The sequence below is a fragment of the Macaca thibetana genome, chromosome 3 (genome assembly GCF_024542745.1).
Source record: "Macaca thibetana thibetana isolate TM-01 chromosome 3, ASM2454274v1, whole genome shotgun sequence".
NCBI lineage: Eukaryota > Metazoa > Chordata > Mammalia > Primates > Cercopithecidae > Macaca > Macaca thibetana.
The window spans coordinates 140921071-140938613 of record NC_065580.1 but is presented as its reverse complement, the minus strand read 5'-3'; the positions used below and the strand labels follow the sequence as shown (position 1 = coordinate 140938613).

General features: G+C 52.4%; 2 protein-coding genes across 5 annotated transcripts in view; both read left to right on the top strand.

The window, feature by feature from the left end:
• Positions 1-5215: 5215 nt before the first annotated feature.
• LOC126950386 (paired immunoglobulin-like type 2 receptor alpha) overlaps positions 5216-17543 on the top strand; it is a 60912-nt gene continuing 48584 nt past the window's right edge. The window contains exon 1 of the mRNA XM_050783778.1: positions 5216-5307. The gene's annotated coding sequence lies outside the window, so the exon portion shown is untranslated. The remainder of the gene's footprint in view (positions 5308-17543) is intronic.
• LOC126950394 (paired immunoglobulin-like type 2 receptor beta) lies at positions 5405-17371 on the top strand. Of its 4 annotated transcripts, none has more exons than XM_050783830.1 (5): positions 5410-6128; positions 6441-6830; positions 7091-7285; positions 16634-16667; positions 16923-17371. In XM_050783830.1, exons 1-5 carry the CDS (start codon positions 6053-6055, stop codon positions 17029-17031), a joined length of 804 nt encoding a protein of 267 aa, XP_050639787.1. In that variant the 5' UTR covers positions 5410-6052; the 3' UTR covers positions 17032-17371. The 4 variants fall into 4 exon arrangements, with proteins under 4 accessions (XP_050639790.1, XP_050639787.1, XP_050639791.1 ...); XM_050783831.1 differs by having other exon boundaries at positions 5413-6128; positions 16887-17371; XM_050783833.1 differs by lacking the exons at positions 16634-16667; positions 16923-17371 and adding an exon at positions 9616-14745 and having other exon boundaries at positions 5405-6128; positions 7091-7289.

Below are 17543 nucleotides of genomic sequence, written 5' to 3'. Positions count from 1 at the left end.
CAGCTCAGGGATGGCCTGCCCAGAGGCTGCATCCACCCTCACCACCCTCCGCAGCCCAGCGCACTGCCCCAGGCAGGCCCTGATGTGGCCTTGCCAGGACCCAGCCCCATCCAGTTCCCAGCTCTGCACTATGCTGGAAAGAGGGTGGTTGCAGGTGGTCAGGCCTGCCTTCCTCAGCTGGTGGTCATCCTCCTCCTCCCAGAAACCCTCAGCACTGGCCTAGGCAGCTCAGCAGTTCCTCCAAGACTGGGGGCTCAAGGAAGAGACGAAGGGTTGCTGCAGAGGTCCCCAAGGAGTGTGAGGAAGGCAGTGCCGGGAGGAAGATGACAGGGAGGGAAGGGAGAGAGCAAGAGCACCCTGGACCCAGGGTGGGTGTGAACAGTGGGGCTTGTAAGGTCTCAGGGGAAACCTAAAGGGGATCTCCAGAAAGCTGGGTATCTCTAAGAAGCAGACGAAGGGGGGCCGGGCGCGGTGGCTCACGCACGCCTGTAATCCCAGCACTTTGGGAGGCCCATGCGGGTGGATCATGAGGTCAGGAGATTGAGACCACCCTGGCTAACACGGTGAAACCCTGTTACTACTAAAAATACAAAAAACTAGCCGGGTGTGGTGGTGGGCGCCTGTAGTCCCAGCTACTCTGGAGACTGAGGCAGGAGAATGGCGTGAACCCGGGAGGCAGAGCTTGCAGTGAGCCAAGATCGTGCCACTGCACTACAGCCTGGGCAACAGAGTGAGACTCTGTCTCAAAAAAAAAAAAGGCAGACAAAGGGGGAGCTCTGAGGGACCCCCTGCCAGGGCCACTTGCCCATCACACAGTGGAGGAAGAGTCCCCTGGCCTGAACCTGTCTTCCATAAGCTTAGGAGGCTGCAGCCCAGCCTGGTCCCTGTGGGACTCAGAGCCAAACACCTTGGGACCCAGAAAGTATCCCGACATCCAGCCTGCTCCGTGCTGCCCAACCTCAAGTGTGAGAGCCAGCAGCAGCGACAAAGGGCGCCCTGAGAGTGTGTGGTGCACTGTGCTGTGGTGCATGGTTGAGCCTGAGACCCAGAGACCAGAGTGCTGTTGGTTCAGTGTGCATGGAAATTGAGGCCTGAGGGAGCTGATGTGCTCCAGGGGAAGAGCTGAATCAGCCCAGCAGCAGCACCTACTTCCCCTCCAGTGGCCCCAGGCGCCCAGGACAAGCCCCAACACCCATGGCCCACAGTAAGGTTTCAGCTTTGAATGGACCTGGGTTTGAATCCTGGGGGTCCCTCCCTGGCCGTGTGGCACCCATGTGACTCACGTTGAGCATCAGGTACATGAGAAGGGCGAGGAGGCCTGCAGGGATGTGAAGATTGTAAACCAGGAGGCTCCCAAGGCCTGAGCAACTCTTCCCAGATGGTCTTATCTTACAAGTCAGGAGGTGGGTATTTTCAGGATGTCCAATTTGACAGATGTGGAGCCTGAGGTGCAAAGCATTGCCGTAACCCGCCCAGGGGGCACACGGCTGGGAGGAAGAGGAGTTCTTGGGGAAGGAGGGCAGGGGGCAGGCCTGGACAAGCATGTTCCTGGTGGGTGGAGGCGCAGCTGGCTGATGAGGGTGCTCTGAGAGCAGTCTCACATCTACACCAGGTGGTGTGGCTGACATTGCTTGGGGGCCAGGCCAGATCATGTCTGAAAGGCCTGAGTGTCAGGGCCTAAGTCAAGGGTGAGATACACCATGTTCATATATCACAAGGCTCATTGTTGTTTTGGTGGTGGTGTTTTTTTTTTTTTGAGATGGAGTCTTGTACTGTCACCAGGTTGGAGTGCAGTGGCGCAATCTCAGCTCACTGCAACCTCTGCCTCCTGGTTTCAAGCGATTCTCTGCCTCAGCCTCCTGAGTAGCTGGAACTACAGGCGCCCACCACCACGCCCAGCTAATTTTTGTATTTTTAGTAGAGACGGGGTTTCACCATGTTGGCCAGGATGGTCTTGATCTCCTGACCTCATGATCCGCTCACCTCAGCCTCCCAAAGTGCTGGGATTTCAGGCGTGAGCCACCGTGCATGGCCTAGTGGTGGTGTTTTGGGACAAGGTCTCACTCTGTCATCCGGGCTGTGCAGTAGTGGGATCTCAGCTCACTGCAGCCTCAACCTCCTGGGCTCAAACGATCCTCCCGCCTCCGGCTCCCAAGTAGCTGGGACCACAGGCACGTGCCACCATACCTGGCTAATTTTTGTAGTTTTTCTTTTTTTTTTTTTTTTGTAGAGATGAAGTTTCATTGCCCAGGCTGGTCTCAAACTTTGGGCTCAAGTGATCTGCCTTCCTTGGCCTCCCAAAGTGCTGGGATGACAGGCATAAGCCACTGTGCCTGGCTAAGGCTCACTGTTAACAGGTCAATATCCCCAAATTGATTTTTTTTTTTTTTTTTTTTTTTTTTTTTTTGAGATGGACTCTTACTGTCACCCAGGCTGGAGTGCAGTGGTATGATCTTGGCTTACTGCAACCTCCACCTCCCGGGTTCTAGTGATTCTCCTGCATCAACCTCCCGAGTAGCTGGGACTACGGGTGTGCACCGTTGTGTCCAGCTAATTTTTGTATTGTTCTTTTTTTTAGTAGAGACGGGGGTTTCACCATGTTGGCTGGGCTGGTCTTGAACTCCTGACCTCAGGTGATCCGCCCACCTTGGCCTCCCAAAGTGCTGGGATTACAGACATGAGCCACTGTGCCCCACCTGAATAAGAACTTTTTTTTTTTTTTTTTTTTTTTTTGAGATGGAGTCTCGCTGTGTCGCCCAGGCTGGAGTGCAGAGGCCGGATCTCAGCTCATTGCAAGCTCCGCCTCCCGGGTTTTTACGCCATTCTCCTGCCTCAGCCTCCCGAGTAGCCGGGACTACAGGCGCCCACCACCTCGCCCGGCTAGTTTTTTGTATTTTTTAGTAGAGACGGGGTTTCACTGTGTTAGCCAGGATGGTCTCGAACTCCTGACCTCGTGATCCGCCCATCTCGGCCTCCCAAAGTGCTGGGATTACAGGCTTGAGCCACCGCGCCCGGCCAAGAACTTCTTAATCAAAATTTCAGCATGGCTCCTGGTCAGAATTGACCAGCTGATTTAATAAGTTGATGTAAAAATTTTACAGTCGGCTACCCCTGGGAGGGGGAGTCTCTCCCTAGTCAGTGAGGTACCAGATGCCAGAGCATTGGCAGTGTACAAGGGGCTCAGCCCTGTGGCTCATGTGTGTAATCCCAGCACACTGGGAGGATGCCTTGAGCCTGGGAGATTGAGGCCAGCCTGGGTAACAGAGTGACACCACGTCTCTGCAAGAAAGAAGAAAATTAGAGGGGAACTGTGGTGCATGCCTATAGTCCCACCTACAGGCAGAGCGAGACCATGTCCCCCACTAAAAAAAGGCCAAGAATGCAGGCAATATAGATAATATGGGCCCTGTGATGGATGGAGGCCAAATAGATCAATACAGAATTGAAGAAGACACAAAACACTTGTATTTCCAGCGTAGCACACTGGCTAGGACAGTACTGTGAAGGGAGGCAGTGAGAGCAGACGTCTGTGCCTCATTCCTGATCTCAGGGTGGGTGCCAAGGAGCGGGGGGCAAGGGGCTGGGGCAGGGATAGACTTGGCTGGTGAGGAAAGGAGGATAGTTTTTGAGGGAAGGTGGGGACATACAAGCAGCAGTTCTCAAAATGTGGTTCAGGGTCCTGGTCCCCTCCCTCCCCCTGCACCTGAACACACTGCATCCCACGCCTCTCCCATGGCCACCTGCTGGGCTAACAGGCTGCATTTAGGCTCTGCCCCTGTTGGAATCATGCCCTCCTCCAGGGCTGCCTCCTCCCAAAAGCCCCCTCTGAGAGACAGCCACAGCCCCAGGCTTAGCCCCAGGCCCTGTCACTGATGTTGGGGGAGGGAGGATGAACCACCCAGGAGACCTCACACCATCCTAGAGCAGAAATCCTGACGCAAAAGGAATCTCCCATGGGGGTTCAGCTGGGTCCAGGGCCCGGAAAGTGACATAAACGTGTACCTTGCATCTAAGAACGCACGTGGCGGTACCAGGCCTGAGGCCCTTGGGGAGGATGTGCCCTCCAGAGCTACCCAGAGGCTGTTGGCTAAAAGTTCTATGTCACCCCCTCCTCGGGCAGCCTGGTAAGCAGGTGACCTTCCAGCTGGGTCCCATGGCTCATGGGCAAGGCAGGAATGGAACCAAGAGTCAGTCCTCAGTGGCTGGGCGTCGTATCCCATGCCTGTAATCCCAGCACTTTGGGAGGCTGAGGTGGGCAGATCACTTGAGGCCAGGAGTTCAAGACCAGCCTGGCCAACATGGTGAAACCCTGTCTCTACTAAAAATACAAAAATTAACTGGGCATGGTGGCACGCACTTGTAATTCCCAGCTACTTAGAAGGCTGAGGCAGGAGAATTACTTGAACCCAGGAGGCAGAGGTTACTGTGAACCAAAATCGCACTACTGAACTCCAGCCTGGGTGACACAGTGAGACCATCTTAAAAAAAAAAAAGTCCTCAGGTAGGGTGGACCACCCTCTCGAGGCCCTGCCCAGACAGCCAGGGGGCCCCTTGTCCTCTCTTCAGCCCACCGTTGCATGTGGGACCAGTTCAGTCCAAAGCCCCCATGCCTCCGTTTTCCTGTGGGTTGAATGGGGAGAATGAGGCATTGAGGGCCTGGCTCAGACGGAGGGGTTTCCTGAGCACAGGGGAACATGTTTCCTCCGGCCTGTGAAGGGAGGGAGGGAGGGCTGACCTGACGCCCTGGGAAGCACAGAGGAGCCTACTGGGGCCAGGGAAGAGACTAAGAGAAGGGAGGCCCGTCCCTGCCTGCTTCTGTCTCAAGAAGGCTGATGCCATTTCCTCTGACGAAATCCTGTCTTCCTGCCCCCACGGCCCCTTAGCTGGAGGGGCCACCTCAGCCTGGAGAGGGTGGGCAGAGCCTCCTACGGAGGGAGCCCTGTGGGCCACCAAAGCTCCCCGCTCCAGCGACCACCCCAGGCAAAGGCCAGCAGAAACCCGTTAGAGATGGGTCCAGGACTGTGTGCGGGGTGCCCACTGTTGCTCTGAGCCTTCACTTCCTTCTGTGTCCAAGGAAGCTTCTGGATCAGCCAAGGGCTCAGGTGTGTGGAGGGAATGACCTGAGGTGCTGTATGAAGGGACGGCCTCCTGTCCTGCACTCAGAAGTTGAGGCCCAGAGATTCTGCCCTTCAGCCAGGCCCAGACGTCTGGGTAGAGGGAGCTCTGGTCCTGGAACTGCCACTGCAAGTCACGTGGCCTGGGGCAGGGCTTCTTGGAGCCCTGTCCCTGCCTGTGTAGGATGGGGAGGTCAGAGGGGAGCCTGCAGATCAAGTCTCACGTCTAGGAGGTGAAGGGGTGGCCTCCAGAAGGACCAGTCTGTGTAGGGGACCATCAGCCCCCTCACCCCTTGAGCAAGGTGGGGTGCTTGCACCAAGGGAGCGGGCCTGGGATGGGAAGAGGCCAGCTGGGCCCTGGTGGTGCCTGGGGACTGCATGGGAGTCCCTGCCGGAGAGAGAGGGAAAGAAGACAAGCTGGGGACTCTGGTGCTTGGGCTGGGGACTGAGCGCCTGTGACCTCCACCGGCTTCCTCCTCCCTGAGGACTGAATCTGGGACACAGAAGGGCAGAGATTCAGGCCTGCCTTTCCTCTCCCTGAAAGATCCTGTGCTGGCCCTGGGCAAAGAGAAGGATGAGAAGTGAAGCTGATGAGGTGGGGCTGCAGGGATCCAGGTGGGAGGGGCCCAGCCAGCCAAGGTCAGACCCGGTCCCTCAGCAGGAGGATGGGCACTGGGGCCCTTGGGCAGGGCTGACTTGACACTGACCACAAGGGAGGCCCTTTTGCAATAAGAGGAAAAAAACCAGATGGATAAAGGAAGTGCTGGTCATCCTGGAGGTGCACGGGTTTGAGGAAGGCTCCTGGCCCCCACAGCCCTCTGCGGAGCCTGAGCCCGGCTGCCCCCACTCACCTCAACCCCCAGGTGGCCCCACCACAGGGCCCCTCTCTGCCTGGACGGCTCTGCTGGTCTCCCCATCCCCTGGAGGAGAGCAAAGCCATGGGCCGGCCCCTGCTGCTGCCCCTGCTGCTGCCCCTGCTGCCCCTGCTGCTGCCGCCAGCATTTCTGCAACCTGGTAAGTGCCCAGGACCGCCCAGATGTGGGCTCTGCCCAAACCACAGGAGGGGCCAACCCGAGACAAAGGTAGGACATCTTGGGGAGGGCCCAGGCTCCCACCACCAGGAAACAAGGGCGGGTCCCACAGGGGCGGGTGCCCCCATCCTCTCTCTCCCATGCCTGAAGAGTGGGAGACCCAGGCCAGAAGTCAGTCCAGCCACCTGTCACACGACTGCCTGTGGCTGAAGGTGCGGGAGGGTCTGGGGTCACCCTCTTCGTGTCTTGCGGTGGCTTCAAGGTCTCTCCCCCACTCTCTCCCTCCCACCTCTAGGTGGCTCCGCGGGATCCAGTCCAAGCGGCCCTTATGGGGTCACTCAACGAAAACACCTCTCAGCCCCTATGGGTGGCTCCGTGGAAATTCCCTTCTCCTTCTATCACCCCTGGGAGTTAGCCGCAGCTCCCAACATGAAAATATCCTGGAGACGGGGCGACTTCTACGGGGAGTTCTTCTACAGAACAAGGCCAGCTTTCATTCACGAGGATTACTCGAACCGGCTCCTTCTGAACTGGACAGAGGGTCAGGACCGCGGGCTCCTCAGGATCTGGAACCTGTGGAAGGAGGACCAGTCTGTGTATTTCTGCCGAGTCGAGCTGGACACACGGAGATCAGGGAGGCAGAAGTGGCAGTCCATCGAGGGGACCAAACTCACCATCACCCAGGGTGAGTCCAGCTGCCCCGGCACGCGCGTTGCCCACTGCAGTCAGGGTTTTTGGTGACTGGTGACGTCTTCACATTTAAACCCAGTTGTCTGGATTGAGAGCTGTCAGCATTTCACCTTGCTACCCCTTCCCTGTGTGGGCTTCTGAGAGCGGCTTGCTCATCCTGAATGTCCCCCAATCTAGAAAGCAGCACACCATGCCTTTCACCCTGATGCCCCGCACCCCCAGAAGAGGGTCTGCTCATTCCTCATCTCTCCCCAGCTGTCATGACCACCACCACCTGGAGGCCCAGCAGTGCAACCACCACAGCTGGACTCAGGGTCACAGAAGGCAAAGGGCACTCAGAATCATGGCACCTAAGTCTGGACACTGCTATCAGTGTGGCATTGGCTGTTGCTGTGCTCAAAACTGTCACTTTGGGACTGCTGTGCCTCCTCAGGTGGAAAAGAAGGAAAGGTAAGTGCCCAGGACATGCTGTCTCCTCAAGCCTCCAAGCTGGGGTTTCTCAGAGCCCACCTGCAGCTAAGGGATTTCAGAAATACGCAGACCCTGCTGGCTCCCCTCAAGCCCACTGAGGCCAACTCCGTGGCCTGTGCTGGGGCGTCTGCATCTCAGGGGCTCCTGCAGTGGGGTCATGCAGGGTCACGTGTGAGAACTCCCAGCCTGGGTGCAGTGGCTCACGCCTGTAATCCCAGCACTTTGGGAGGCCAAGGGCGGGTGGATCATGAGGTCAAGAGATTGAGACCATCCTGGCCAACATGATGACACCCCATCTCTACTAAAAATACAAAAATTTGCCGGGCGCGGTGGCTCACGCCTGTAATCCCAGCACTTTGGGAGGCCGAGGCGGGCGGATCACGAGGTCAGGAGATTGAGATCACAGTGAAACCCCGTCTCTATTAAAAATACAAAAAATTAGCCGGGCACGGTGGTGGGCGCCTGTAGTCCCAGCTACTCGGGAGGCTGAGCCAGGAGAATGGCGTGAACCCGGGAGGTGGAGCTTGCAGTGAGCCAAGATCGCGCCACTGCACTCCAGCCTGGACGACAGAGTGAGACTCCATCTCAAAAAAAAAAAAAAAAAAAAAAAAAAACAAAAATTAGCTGGGCATGGTTGCGCACGCTTGTAGGACCAGTTACTCAGAGGCTGAGGCAGGAGAATCGCTTGAATCCTGCAGGTAGAGGTTGCAGTGAGTCAAGATCGCATCACTGCACTCCAGCCTGGTGACAGAATAAGACTCCGTCTCAAAAAAAAAAAAAAAGAAAGAAAGAAAGAAAGAGCCGGGCGCGGTGGCTCACACCTGTAATCCCAGCACTTTGGGAGGCCGAGGCGGGCGGATCACAAGGTCAGGAGATCGAGACCACGGTGAAACCCCGTCTCTACTAAAAATACAAAAAATTAGCTGGGCGCGGTTGTGGGCGCCTGTAGTCCCAGCTACTTGGGAGGCTGAGCCAGGAGAATGGCGGGAACCTGGGAGGCGGAGCTTGCAGTGAGCCGAGATCGCGCCACTGCACTCCAGCCTGGGCGACAGAGCGAGACTCCGTCTCAAAAAAAAAAAAAAAAAAAAAAAAAGAAAAGAAAGAAAAGAGAGCCCCCAGTCCTCTCTACACAGCTGGATCCCCCCAACTACTTCTCTCTCAGTCATCAATCATTTACCCTCCCCTGAAGGTTCCTGGAGAGGGGAGGGTCTTCCCTGGGAAAAGGACAGAGAGAGGAGAAGCGACCAGAATTGGGCTGAGCTCAGCAGGCACTGGCTGACTGCCCACCTGCCACGGCCTGGCTTGAAACTGGAGAAGCAAAGTAGATAAAGCATAGGCTCTGTTCTCAGGGAACTGGGGGTGTGGAGTTGTCAGTTGCCTCAAGGACTAATTGCTTCATTGAGAAAGAGCTATGGTATTGCTAAACAAGGGTAGGAGGAGAGAGAGGTAATCAGGGAGGACTTCCCAGAAGAGGTGACATCTGCAGATGTCTCAGAGAAGAAAAGAATTCGCTTGGCAAGAGGTGAGGGTGGTGTAGAGGTCACTCACTTTCCTTGCGGGTGGAGGAAACCGTTCCAGGAGCTGTGGGAAGCTTGATGCTGGTGGAGGAGGCAGGAGAGGAGAGGAGACAACCTTGGAAATCATATCCAATAGCCTCTGATCCCAGAGGCAGCGTGAGGCAGCAAAGGGTGACCTCAGCTCCCCATGGGAGACCTCAGTCTGTGGAGCAGTGGGCAGAGGTGGGCCAGGCTGGGTCAGTGCAGTGCAGGGGTGAGGCGGAGAGAGGGAAAGGGCCAGATCCTAGAAAATATTAAGTAATAAAAACCAATGAGATTGATTGTTTGCTGTAGGGGCGAGGGAGCAGGAAGAAGTATCCGTTTCCACTTGAGTGCATGGGGCTGTGATGAAACCATCAAGTACAGTAGACAATAGAGGAGGAGACTATGTTTGGAGGGGAATGATGCCTCGTTTAGTTTGGAATCTTTTTTTGTTTTTGTTTTTGTTTTTGTTGTCTTGTTTTGTTTTGTTTTGTTTTTTTGTTTGTTTTTTGAGATGGAGTTTTGTTCTGTCGCCCAGGCTGGAGTGCAGTGGCACAATCTCAGCTCACTGCAAGCTCCGCCTCCTGGGTTCACGCCATTCTCCTGCCTCAGCCTCCTGAGTAGCTGGGACTACAGGTGCCTGCCACCACGCATGGCTACTCTTTTGTAATTTTAGTAGAGACGGGGTTTCACCGTGTTAGCCAGGATGGTCTCGATTTCCTGACCTCGTGATCCGCCCAACTCAGCCTCCCAAAGTGCTGGGATTACAAGCTTGAGCCACCTCACCCAGCCAGTTTGGAATCTGTTATACTGGAGATCCATGTGTGGCATCTCAGCAGAGTTGTCCTTTGGAAACTTGGATGTACACATTCCCAGTTCAAAAGAGAGGACAAGGCTCCAGGCATCAATGAGTTCTACCTCAATATCCTCCAAACCTGACAGTAAGTTACCATCAAGAAAGTCTTCAGGCCAGGCACAGTGGCTGACGCCTGTGATCCCAGCACTTTGGGAGGCTGAGGCGGGTGGATCACCTGAGGTCAGGCATTCAAGACCAGCCTGGCCAAAATGGTGAAACCCCGTCTCAATTAAAAACACAAAAAATTAGCTGGGCGTGGTAGCGGACACCTGTAGTCCCAGCTACTCAGGAAGCTGAGGCAGGAGAATTGCTTGAACCTGGGAGGCAGAGGCTGCAGTAAGCCGAGATGGTGACACTGCACTCCAGTCAGGGTGACAGAGCGAGACTCCGTCTATAAAAAGAAAAAAAAGAAAGTCTTCAGTGCAAGATTTGTCCTATCAGCTAGGAAAGCACAGAGGGGAGGAGCTTGGGGTCAGGGCTGCCTGCAGCCAGATCCTGGCCTCATACCCTCGCCAGGGGACAGGCTCGCGGGTACAAAGGCTGTGCACCTCAACTTCCTCATGGAAGCACGTGAGATTATTTTATAACCATAGAGTGGAGACAGTCTCAGTATGACCAAACCCAGGAGCCATATATTAAAATATTGATAAATTTAACTATATAAAAAATTGTTTGCCGGGTGCAGTGGCTCACACCTGTGATTCCAGCAGAAAATCAGGAGATCAGGAGATCACAGAAGGTCCAGGAGCTAGTGAGAGAGCAGGAATGGAGAGCAGGGGGGCCGGTAGGAAGCTTGGAGAATCTGCAAAATAGGAGATCACAAAGGAACAAGAGTCAATGAAGTTCAACAAGAGGTAGGGCGGGATAATGACCAAAGACAGAGGGAACACTTCCAGGTTCGTTCTGTGAGGTCAGCAACACCATGATCTGAGAGCCAGATAAAGACCCTGCAAGAAAACAACACACAAAATACAGACGAAAAGGCCGGTGAATATTGATGGAAAAATCTTCAGCAAAATTCTAGCAAACCAGCTTTGACAGCACATTAAAAGGATTGTATACCATGACCAAGTTGGAGTTAGTCCTGGAATGCAGGTATCACCCAAGACAGGAAAATTAATCAATGTAGTGCACCCCATTAACAGAAAAAAGGACAAAACCCACATGATTATCTCAACTGCTGCAGAAAAAACATTGGACAAGATTGAATACCCTTTCCTTTTTTTTTTTTTTTTTTTTTTTTGAGTTGGAGCCTCACTCTGTTGCCCAGCCTGGAGTGCAGTGGTGCCATCTCGGCTCACTGCAACTTCTGCCTCCCAGGTTCAAGAGATTCTTCCACCTTAGCCTTCTGAGGAGCTGGGATTACAGGCGTGCACCACTATGCCCAGCTAATATTTTATTTTTGGAAGAAACGTGGTTTTACTATATTAGCCAGGCTGGTCTCGAACTCCTGACCTCAACTGATCAGCCCGCCTTGGCCTCCCAAAGTGCTGGGATTACAGGCTAAGCCACGGTGCCCAGCTTAAACACCCTTTCCTGGTAAAACACTCCACAAGCCAGGAAGAGAAGGAATGTACTGCAACATAATAAAGGCCAGTCATGCAAGGCCCACAGCTGAAAGTCTTTCAGTCATTTTAGGTGAAAGACTGAAATATTTGCCTCCAAGATCAAGAACAAGAGAAGGATGCCCTATCTCACTACTTCTCTTCAACATAGGATTTGAAGTCAGGCCAGGCACAGTGGCTCACACCTGTTATCCCAGCACTTTTGGAAGTCGAGGTAGGTGGATTACTTGAGGCTACGAGTTTGAGACCACCCTGGCCAACATGGCAAAACCCCATCTCTTCTTAAAAAAAAAAAAAAAAAAAAAAAAGATTTGAAGTCCTAGCCAGAGCAATTAAGCAAAGAATCAAAAGGCATCTAATTTGAAAAGGAACAAGCAAAATGATCTCTGTTTGCAGGTGACAAGATCTCATATGTAGAAAATCCTAAGTATTGCACAAAAATACCTGTTGAACGAATGAATTCAGCAAAGTTCCAGGAAACCAATTTAACATACAAGCAAAAATGTACTGCATTTTTGTGCACTAACCATAAACAATCTGAAAAGAAAATTAAGAAAACAATTCCACTTACAATAATGTCAAAAAATAAAGTAAGATCTTTGGAATAAACCTAACCAGGGAAATGAAAGACTTGTACACTGAAACTACGAAACATTTCTGAACAAATGAAAAGAAGACACAAATAAGTGGATGACATTCTTGTTCGTGGAATGGAAGAATTAATATTGTCAAGGTGTCCATGCCACCAACAACAATCTCCAGATCCAATGCAAATCCTATGTAAACCCCAATGGCATTTTTTTTTGGGCTCAAACAGAAAATTCATCCAGAAATTCAAATGGAATCTGAAAGCACTACCACAAACCAAAATAATCTTTAGAAAGGTGAACAGAGTTAGAGGACACGCCTTCCCTGATTTCAGAATATATTAAAAACTATGGTAATCAAAATAATGTGGTACTGAAATAAAGACATAAATAGGCTGGGTGCAGTGGCTCACGCCTGTCATCCCAGCACTTTGGGAGGCTGAGCTGGGCGGATCACCTGAGATTGGGAGTTTGAGACCAGCCTGACCAACGTGGAGAAGCCCCATCTCTACCAAAAATAAAAAATTAGCTGGGTGCGGTATCTCATGCCTGTAATCCCAGCTACTCGGGAGACTGAGGCAGGAGAATCACTTGAACCCGGGAGGCAGAGGTTGCAGTGAGCCGAGATCACGCCATTGCATTCCAGCCTGGGCAACAAGAGTGAAACTCTGCCAAAAAAAAAAAAAAAAAAAAAAGTAAATAGACCAGTGGAATAGAATACAGAGGAGCCCACAAATAAACCCTCACATAGACAGTCAAATGATCCTCCACAAGGGTGCCAAGATGACCACTCAGCGAAGAATAGTTTCTTCAACAAATGGTGTTGAGAAAGCTGGATACCCTCATGCAAAACATAGAGGTGCATCTCTACCTTATACCACATACAAAAAATTAACTGAAAATGGGTTAAAGACCTCAACGTAAGACCCAAAACTGCCCAATGTCTAGAAGAAAATACAGGAGAAAACAGGGTGATGAGACAAGATGGTAGGTCCTTGCACTATTACCCCCAGACCCACGGTTTGTATTCCACAGGGGAAGGACGGTTTGTACTCCACAGGGGAAGGACGGTTTGTACTCCACAGGGGAAGGATGGTTTGTACTCCACAGGGGAAGGATGGTTTGTACTCCACAGGGGAAGGATGGTTTGTACTCCACAGTTGAAGTATGATCATATCAAGGTTGTTTGACTCTAGGGCAGGATTTGTGATATGTACCTGCTATTACACAAGGAATGATAGATCAACTGGAAATCTTAGAGGCCTTCCCAAAACTGGAGTTAATCAGAAGCTGCCATGGCAGATTAGCCTCCAAGATGGAGTTGCCTTAGCCTCCGCAATATTAAAAGTAGAACTACCATATGATCCAACAATCTCACTTCTGGGCATATATTCAACAAATTGAAAGCAGGGTCAGGAAGAGGGGTTTGCACACCAATGTTTGTAGTAGCATTACTCAAAATACCCCAAGTGTAGAATCAACTGAAATGTCCATCAAACAAAATATGGTGTCTGTAGTCCCAGCTACTCAGGAAGCTGAGGTTGGGAGAATGACCTGAGCCCAGGAGGTTGAGGGTGTAGTGAGCTATGATTGTGCCACTGCACTCCACCATCCTGGGTGACAGAGTAAGATCCTGTCTATTTAAAAAAAATAAAAAATAAAAATAAAAAAGTTCTGAAAAAAAGAATATTATTAAACCTTTTTTATTTACTTATTTATTTTGAGACAAAGTCCTGCTTTGTCACCCAGGCTGGAATGCAGCAGTGCAATCTCAGTTCAGTGCAATCTCAGTTCACTGCAACCTCCACCTCCCAGGTTCAAGCGATTCTCTTGGCTCAGCCTCCTGAGTGACTGGGATCACAGGTGTGTGCCACCATGCCCAGCTACTTCTTGTATTTTTGGTAGAGATGGGGTTTCACCATGTTGGCCAGGCTGGTCTCGAACTCCTGACCTTAGGGGATCCACCCACCTTGGCCTCCCAAAGTGCTAGGATTATAGGGGTGAGCCACTGTGCCTGGCCTCAACCTTTAAAGGGAAGGAAATTCTTACACATGCTCTAGTATAAATGAGCCTTGAAGACATTATGCTAAGCGAAATAAGCTAGTTACAAAAAGATAAATAATGTCTGATTCCATTTATATGAGTATCTGGAGTAGCCAGATTCCTAGAAACAGGAAGCAGAAAGGTGGTTGTCAGGGGCATGGAGGAGATGGGAATGGAGAGTTAACATTTGAAGAACATAGAGTTTCAGTTTTACTGGCCCAGTGTGGTGGCTCATGCCTGTGAGGGACATGCCTTGGAAGGCCAAGGTGGGGGGATCACTTGAGGTCTGGAGTTCAAGTCCAGCCTGGCCAACATGGCGAAACCCTGTCTCTACTAAAAATACAAAAAAATTAGCTCTACTAAAAATACAAAAAATGCCCGGCACGGTGGCTCAAGCCTGTAATCCCAGCACTTTGGGAGGCCGAGGCAGGTGGATCACGAGGTCAGGAGATCGAGACCATCCTGGCTAACACGGTGAAACCCTGTCTCTACTAAAAATACAAAAAACTAGCTGGGCGTGGTGGTGGGCGCCTGTAGTCCCAGCTACTCGGAGGCTGAGGCAAGAGAATGGCGTGAACCCAGGAGGCGGAGCTTGCAGTGAGCTGATATCACGCCACTGCACTCCAGCCTGAGCGACACAGTGAGACTCCGTCTCAAAAAAAAAATACAAAAAATACAAAAAATTCGCTGGGTGTGGTGGCGGGCACCTGTAATCCCATCTACTCAGGAGCCTGAGGCAGGAGAATCACTGGAACCCAGGAGATGGAGGTTGCAGTGAGCTGAGATCACGTCACTGCATAGCAGCCTGGGTGACAGAGCAAGACTCCGTCTCAAAAAAAAAAAAAGAAAAGGGCCGGGCACGGTGGCTCAAGCCTGTAATCCCAGCACTTTGGGAGGCAGAGACGGGTGGATCACGAGGTCAGGAGATCGAGACCATCCTGGCTAACAGGGTGAAACCCCGTCTCTACTAAAAAATACAAAAAACTAGCCGGGCGAGGTGGCGGGTGCCTGTAGTCCCAGCTACTCGGGAGGCTGAGGCAGGAGAATGGCGTAAACCCGGGAGGCGGAGCTTGCAGTGAGCTGAGATCCGGCCACTGCACTCCAGCCTGGGCAGCAGAGCCAGACTCTGTCTCAAAAAAAAAAAAAAAAGAAAAGAAAAGAAAGAGGACTTTTGAGTTTCAGTTTCGCAAGATGAAAATGTTCTGGAGATCTGTCTCACAACCATGTGAATACACTTAACACTGCCAAACTGTACACTAAGCAATGGTTAGGATGGTAAATTCTTTTTTTTTTTTTTTTTTTTTTTTTTTTGAGATGGAATCTCGCTCTGTCGCACAGGCTGGAGTGCGGTGGCTGGATCTCGGCTCACTGCAAGCTCCGCCTCCCGGGTTCACACCATTCTCCTGCCTCAGCCTCCCGAGTAGCTGAGACTACAGGCGCCCGCCACCTCGCCCGGCTAGTTTTTTTGTATTTTTTAGTAGAGACAGGGTTTCACCGTGTTAGCCAGGATGGTCTCGATCTCCTGACCTCGTGATCTGCCCACCTCGGCCTCCCAAAGTGCTGGGATTACAGGCTTGAGCCACCACGCCCAGCCTAGGATGGTAAATTCTAGGTGTTTTTTTTTTGAGACAGAGTCTCGCTTTGTCACCCAGGCTGGAGTGCAGTGGCGTGATCTTGGCTCAGTACAACTTCCACCTCCCGGGGTCAAGCAATTCTCCTACCTCAGCCTCCTGAGTAGCTGGGACTACAGGCACACACCACCACACCTGGCTAATTTTTGTAATTTTAGTAGAGACGGGTTTTCACCATATTGTCCAGGCTGATCTCGAACTCCTGGCCTCAGGTGATCTGTCCACCTTGGCCTCCCAATCCTGGGATTATCACCAGCGTGAGCCACAGCACCCGGCCTAGGTGTTACGCTGGAAGGAGTAAAAGTTGCAACATGAAAATGATACTAGCAGTTAATATTTCAGAGTTCCCAGTCCCAACATTAAAAAACAACCTATAGAAGTGGAAGGGAAGGCCCCCAGAGTTGAGGGGTGCCGTGAGGCCTGGGTTCAGAGGGTGTCTCTGTGGACGCCGAACCCGGCAGGAGGCTGGATGGTGGAGGGGATGTCTGTGGACCAGGGGCCCAGTGCTTGGGAAGCGCTGCAAGGATGCCAGGGGGACAAGAGGGGCAGAGCACAGTGGAATAGGCAGCAGAAGATTCAGGGTGAGACCAGACAGAGGGGAGGGGGTCCTAGTGGTGGCAACAGAACTTGAACAGCCGCAAACATGAGTCCCAAGCATGAGGCTCCCAAGGCTGGAGGGCAGACCCAGCCGACGCCCAGAAGGAAACCACAGGCATAGTCTCCCTGAGGACTTGGAGGGAGAGGTTGGGGTGCATATGTCAAGGGAAGGGAAGGGAGGGAAGAGATGGGTGGGCAAGGGCTCAGCGGTGGAGGGAGCCAGGTTGGGGGTGAGCGGAGAGCTCAAGAGTGAAGGAAGCCAACAGAGGGTATCAAGGTTGGGGGGTGCCGGTTTCAGGAGGTGATGTGGTGGACAACAGGGAGGACAGGTCAGGGGGTTGCCTCAGGGTGCCGGCTGAGTCCCAGGCCCTTCCTGATGGGTTTGCATGGAGCTGCTCTGCTGCTCTGGTCCCTCTAAGGAGGGCCTCAGCCTAGGGCACAGCAGAGAAGGTGGGATGGAGACTGCCGCCACCCAGATGCCACCCTGACTCACTGTTGGTCTCCCTACAGGTCAGCAGCAGACTAAAGCCACAACTCCAGCCAGGTGAGTGCTGGGCCTCCCTAAGGGGGTAGGGGGTGCAGGTGCGGGCAGGGGGCCACTCCACAGGGAGTGTGCTGCTAAGAACCCCACAAGCCCAGCCTGCCACAAATTCTCCTGAGTTTTTGCCACCACCCACTTAAATCTGATCTCTGAAGCAATTGCCTCACTTGCCCCACTGTAATAATCCTGGCCCTGCATCTAAAAACACTTCCCCTCCTGCAGATAGCAGGGCGCCAAGCAGTGACTTCCGAACAACAGGGTGTGGAGAGACGGGATGTGTATTAGCCCCAGAGGATGTGCTGTGAGACCCGCTTGTGAGTACTCCACACTGGCTCCCCATTGGCAAGATACATGGAGAGCATCCTGAGGACCTAAAAAAGGCAGAGCCGCAAGGCAGAAGGAGCCTGGGTCCCTGAATCACCAACTGGAGGAGAGATACCTACCAGAGCCTTCATCCAGGAGCATCCACTCTGCAGTGACACAGGAATGAGGTCTGAACTCCACTGAATTAAATCACTGGCATTTGGGGGCTATTCATTATAGCAGTGCTAAGAGTTCCTTTGTCTTCCCCAAGGATGGAAAACTACAATTTATTTTGCTTACCATATACCCCTTTTCTCCTCGTCCACATTTTCCAATCTGTACAGTGGCTGTCTTCTCCTGTGGCAGGGGTTTTGGGGAATAAACAGTGTGAAACGCTGCTGACACTTCCCTGTGCATCTCCCACGTGGCTGCCAAGTGCCCCTTCCTGCTCTGCAGTATCTGTGTCCAGTCGTGATGCAGGGAGTATCCCCGCTAGTAACAGATGGCGCTCACAGATTTAAGGCAGTTGGAAGCAAGTTTAAGAAGGGAAATCTTTTTTTTTTTTTTTTTTTTTTG

Coding starts and splice junctions, on each gene's coding strand:
- LOC126950394 (XM_050783833.1), top strand. CDS start 6,053: ATGGGCCGGCCCCTGCTGCTGCCCCTGCTGCTGCCCCTGCTGCCCCTG. Junction 6,831..7,090: donor CAAACTCACCATCACCCAGG/GTGAGTCCAGCT, acceptor ATCTCTCCCCAG/CTGTCATGACCACCACCACC. Junction 7,290..9,615: donor TGGAAAAGAAGGAAAGGTAA/GTGCCCAGGACA, acceptor TGGGATTACAAG/CTTGAGCCACCTCACCCAGC.